This window comes from Citrus clementina, unplaced genomic scaffold, assembly GCF_000493195.1.
Source record: "Citrus clementina cultivar Clemenules unplaced genomic scaffold, Citrus_clementina_v1.0 scaffold_5, whole genome shotgun sequence".
Lineage (NCBI taxonomy): Eukaryota > Viridiplantae > Streptophyta > Magnoliopsida > Sapindales > Rutaceae > Citrus > Citrus x clementina.
Window position 1 is genome coordinate 31,032,197 of NW_006262201.1, and position 4,777 is coordinate 31,036,973.

General features: G+C 35.1%; 1 protein-coding gene across 1 annotated transcript; it reads left to right on the plus strand.

The window, feature by feature from the left end:
* The first annotated feature begins 3,378 nt into the window (after positions 1-3,378).
* Positions 3,379-4,422, plus strand: LOC112098146 (F-box protein At1g49360-like). Its single transcript, XM_024183774.1, has one exon. It carries the CDS (start codon positions 3,379-3,381, stop codon positions 4,420-4,422), a length of 1,044 nt encoding a protein of 347 aa, XP_024039542.1.
* Positions 4,423-4,777: the final 355 nt, after the last annotated feature.

A 4,777-nucleotide genomic window follows, 5' to 3' on the forward strand; every position in this document is an offset into this window, starting at 1 on the left:
TACATGTACATATGTCCACACATGCATATAGACATATATACATACGTAAAATTGAAGGCCCAACCCAAAAAAAAAAATTGGTTATTTGCATTTTTGCTCGACCCCATTTGGGCTAAGTTCGGGTCGGAATTTTTTTGAGCCTGCACAATACTTTTTCTCCCATCTTAAATATTTTGTTTTGTTTGTCAGATTTTACTTTGTTTGTCAATGATGTAAAACAAAATTGTTTTTTCTAGAACCATTGTATGTTTATAATTTTTCATAAAAAATTAAAAAAAAATCATGTCTTATGCAAATAAAAACACACAATTTCACAATTCAATTCCACAATCCAGCATAAAAATTAAAAAAAAAAAAATCCATAATTTTTCCCATATGCATTTCCATAAACCCAAATATTCATAATTTTCATTATTTGTTTAATTTAAGGTCGAGTTGGGTTTGTTAGGTTCCGAACTCTTACCTGAATTTGATCGAGCCTTAAATTTTTTGCCCAAACTCGTCTCGAGACCCGAAAATTTGGGTTGAGTCAATCAGGTTAAAACTCAGGCCGAGTCAAATTGCCATCTCTAATCCCAATTGTGTTCAATTTAGTTAACCATTCATAGATTTAGTTATTTTTTAAGATTACTTTCCAGATTCATAATCCGCTATGTTGCACCCATTGCAACTTTCCCCTCATTTGTTTTTTCACAGTTTTCAAACTTAATCTAGCACCTTACACTTCTTCTTACAATTTTATTAACAATTTCTTCAAAATTTTAAAGATATTTTTTGCTTACGTCTTCTTTGTCCTGCTTAAGTTCATAACACATTATCAAAACGAAAAGTTATAATTGCAAAAAAGGGATAAGAAGAAAGAGTTAAATTGATGGAGAGGTAATAAATCTAGGTGGTTACAGAGGAAAATATCATGATTTTTGGTTGAATCGGGCACACATTGAAGAGGATAAGACTGCAGAACTTGGAAAAAAGATCATTATTCTTGGGTGGTTATATGGCACTATTCTTTCCGGGTGATGTGACAAACAAATTGGCGAATACTGTACATCCAGAGAAATTTCACCAGAGCCTTAGATCTCCATGCCAGGAAATTTCACAAAATTATTAACTATTTTTCTTTCTGGAAAAATCTGGAAAATTTTTGGATCCACTGCCTCAACAGCTAAGATAATAAACAGTTTTTCTATCTTATTTGTTTTCTGATTTCTGGGATTTGGTATTTTGGTTAATGACTTAACAGTGAAAGCTCTTAAATTAATAATACAACTACTGACCCATATGAAAATTGATACGGAGGATTGTTATTTAAAATTTACAGAAGTTTTAACATCTTAGAAACATCTATTCCCAGGAAAAAAAAAAAGCAAAGAGCTTAGGAACATAATGACAAGCATAAGCAAAATGCGCGCAACAGGATTAAGTACAATTTAATGGAAAACAATAAGATATTATCCACAGTCTTATATTATTTGACATATATCATAGACCCAAACAAAAAAAAAAAAATTACAGTACAGTGGTCAAAGCAAGATTACAGCAAATTTTATTATTTCAAAATCAGCTTGTAAAAAAATTTGATTTATCTAAAGTCAGCATCCCAGTATTCACTACATAAACAGCTTCCTAGATGTAGAGTGAAACAGAGTTGGTGAAGAAAGCAACCATAAGCAAAATTGCACCCAACAAAAAATCCTGAGACAAATAAAAAGTCCATGTTAAAACTTCTGTTGAAATAAAAAGGCCAGTAATCATACTTCTGAAAACAGTACTCCGTATGCTGTGAGTAAAGGCAGCATATTCCAAGCCTCTGTCAGCAAAGAAGGTCCGAAGCTATCCTGCACAAAACTCAAATAAGCTTACAATCAGAAATGGGTTCAAGCATCTCTAAAGCATGCAAGACCAAGCTGGATTACTCTTAACTGCAGTGGTTTCTATCACAAAGAAGTTGCACGGAATTTGACATTTTGCATTCCACAGTTGTAGGGAGAGAAACTGAGCATCGGCTTTAGTTGTTGTTTTTCCAGGGAAAGTACTAGTAAGAATGTTGTTCGCCAATTAAGAGACACACATGCATAGGCATACACATAGGACAAAAAGTCAACCAACAATTCCCTCAGCAGACTATATGTGATAGGCCAGATGGGGGCAAAACCGGATTTTCATTCTATTTCAAAGGACGCAAGCCACAAAATACATGAAAACTGATTTATTAGAAATGATGTAGTAAACGAAGCTAAATGGCCCCTTCACAAACAATTACAACATACCCTCGAACATGTTCTATCTCATGTAATGCAAAGTCAAGAACAGAATTTGTTACATTCAATCATACCAATATGAAACCTATGAATAGGCAATTTATTTCACAAATTCAAAGGGCAACAATTATTATCTAGTCTCCTCGAATTAACACACACAAAATATGTACTTAATCAAGAAATCCTCAAGGTCGCTGCACAGAATTACAAACTTTATAGCAAACTTACAAAGCTGAAGACAGCATCAAGCAAGATGAGAAAGCTGACAGGCCAAAGACACCCCATTATAATAACTCATGATAAATACATCAATTGTGATGCCCCGCCCCAAGCAAAGAACCAGAAGGAATTTAGAATTAGAGTTTGCGATAATGGAATTAAGTAATGGAAGTGGCAATTCTGTAATTTGTTCAAGAACTTGCGGTTTGTGGGTGATCCAATCCGACAATTGAGATAGCGAAAACCTAACCCTAACCCTAACCCTAACCCATGGATTAGAGAGTTCTGGGGATTTTGAACGACCGAATGGGCGCCAAAATGTTGCAGTGATTCAAAAACTAGCACGGGCACAGCTAGGGTGAAAATAAAAATATAAAAGAAAAAAAATGGGGCCGAGGCTATTTGAAGTGACCCCAACTTATTAACCGTCAAACATTTTGTTGACAACAATAATTCACTTTTAAGTAATATTAAAAAAAATCTTAGCAAGTTGATGAGTAATTTATCTATTATATCATAAAATTTTACAACTACTGTAAATATTTATTAAATTATTCCAATATTTAATCAATGAATATATCACATTAGTCAAGACATAATTACTTAGAAATTTACTAACAAAAGATAATTTTGTGCAAATCATGGGGAGTTAAGTGATTGAAAAAGAATGGAATCAATATTTAACTTAAATTTGAGTGTAGCATTGCTGCGTTGTGTAAGGTTTTTCTCTTTCCTAACAGGATCCTAATCCTAGTCGCATAAATAAATACTTGTAGCACAAGGAAGTTCAAATTGTAGAGTAAAGAACAAGTCAGTGATCTGCTCTCTCCTCTAAATATACATCAACTCGCAAACCGAGAAATTGAATTATTCGCTACTCTATTTGTTGGTTTTTGCAATGGCTGTAGGTGGTGGTGCCGAGTCAAAGAGGATGAAGATAGAAAGGCAGTGGTCAAGTTCATGGTCCAGGCTTCCTGAAGATATCATATTCTCAATCATGAATCGTCTTGGCTACGTTGGTCAGTTACGTTTTCGAGCAGTATGCAAGAGTTGGCGACAGGCAAACATTCGAGGCATCAAATCAGCTGATACATTGCCATGGAAGATGGCCGTTGATCCTCGCTCGTGTTGCTTTATGACCCTGCTCACGATAAAAAAATACACTGTTGATTCAAAGGTTCTTGCTTCGAAATATGGTTGGGTCCTTTTTGCGAAACGAGAAAATGATGAAGAAGAGTATCCCTACATGACTAATGCACCACTCTTCTTGTATACACCTTTCACTAATCGGATTATTCACCTACCGAATTTTATATTGAAGTTGGATGACAAAGCAACATTTTCTATGCCTCCAGATTCTCCAGATTGTGAGATTTTTGTAGTGAGATTAGATAGGGACAAAAAACTCCTAATCAGAATGTGCAGACCTGGAGAGACAACATGGATCAAGCTGGCCATTTTTAAATTCTTCGACACCGAGGACTCCTCTGAAAAGTATGGACCGGCGCACAATGTAGAATATGTAGATGGAGTGCTCTACATTTCTTTCGAACAAATAGCTGTTGTTGCCTACAACCCTAAACTCGATGATTCCAAATTATATCCATATCCCTGCAATGAAGGAAAAAATATTGTCTACGAATACTTACTTGAATCCGATGGAAATTTGCTACTATATCATGACGAATTAGACGATCTTGTTTTCAGGTTGGATCGACCACAGATGAAGTGGATCAGAATCCATAACTTGGATGATAGATCCTTATTCTTGGGCACTAATTCATCATTATTCATTCCAATGGAACAGACAAGTGAATTGGTGAATACCAGACATGCAGTGGTTTGTCACTGTAGTATGTGCACGAAAATTTCAGAAAGTTTTCATTTGGATGTTAGACATATGGAAGACTATTGTTGGATCCAAGTTCCACAAATGATATGATGTCTTATTTGTTTTCTAGTTTCTGGGTTCCACAAATTAGATGATGTTTTATTTGTTTTCTACTTTCTGAGATTCCGTTGAGGACTCTTCCATAAGTCATACATCTATGGTACTGAAATTTTGTGGCGATTCTACTGAAAAGCAATGAGGCAGAGACAAAAAGGCTCGGCAGAGGTATGAACAAAACACATAAAAGGTAAAGAATGAAACTAAAGCTTAATTTCAAGAGAACTCAATATAAGATAGTAATCAACATCTAAGCCAACATGGAACGGAAAACAAAAATTCCAGCACCCATCGAAACCCACGGCTGGATTCTCCTTTCTCAAAGCTGACGCTTCTCCTTAACTTTCAA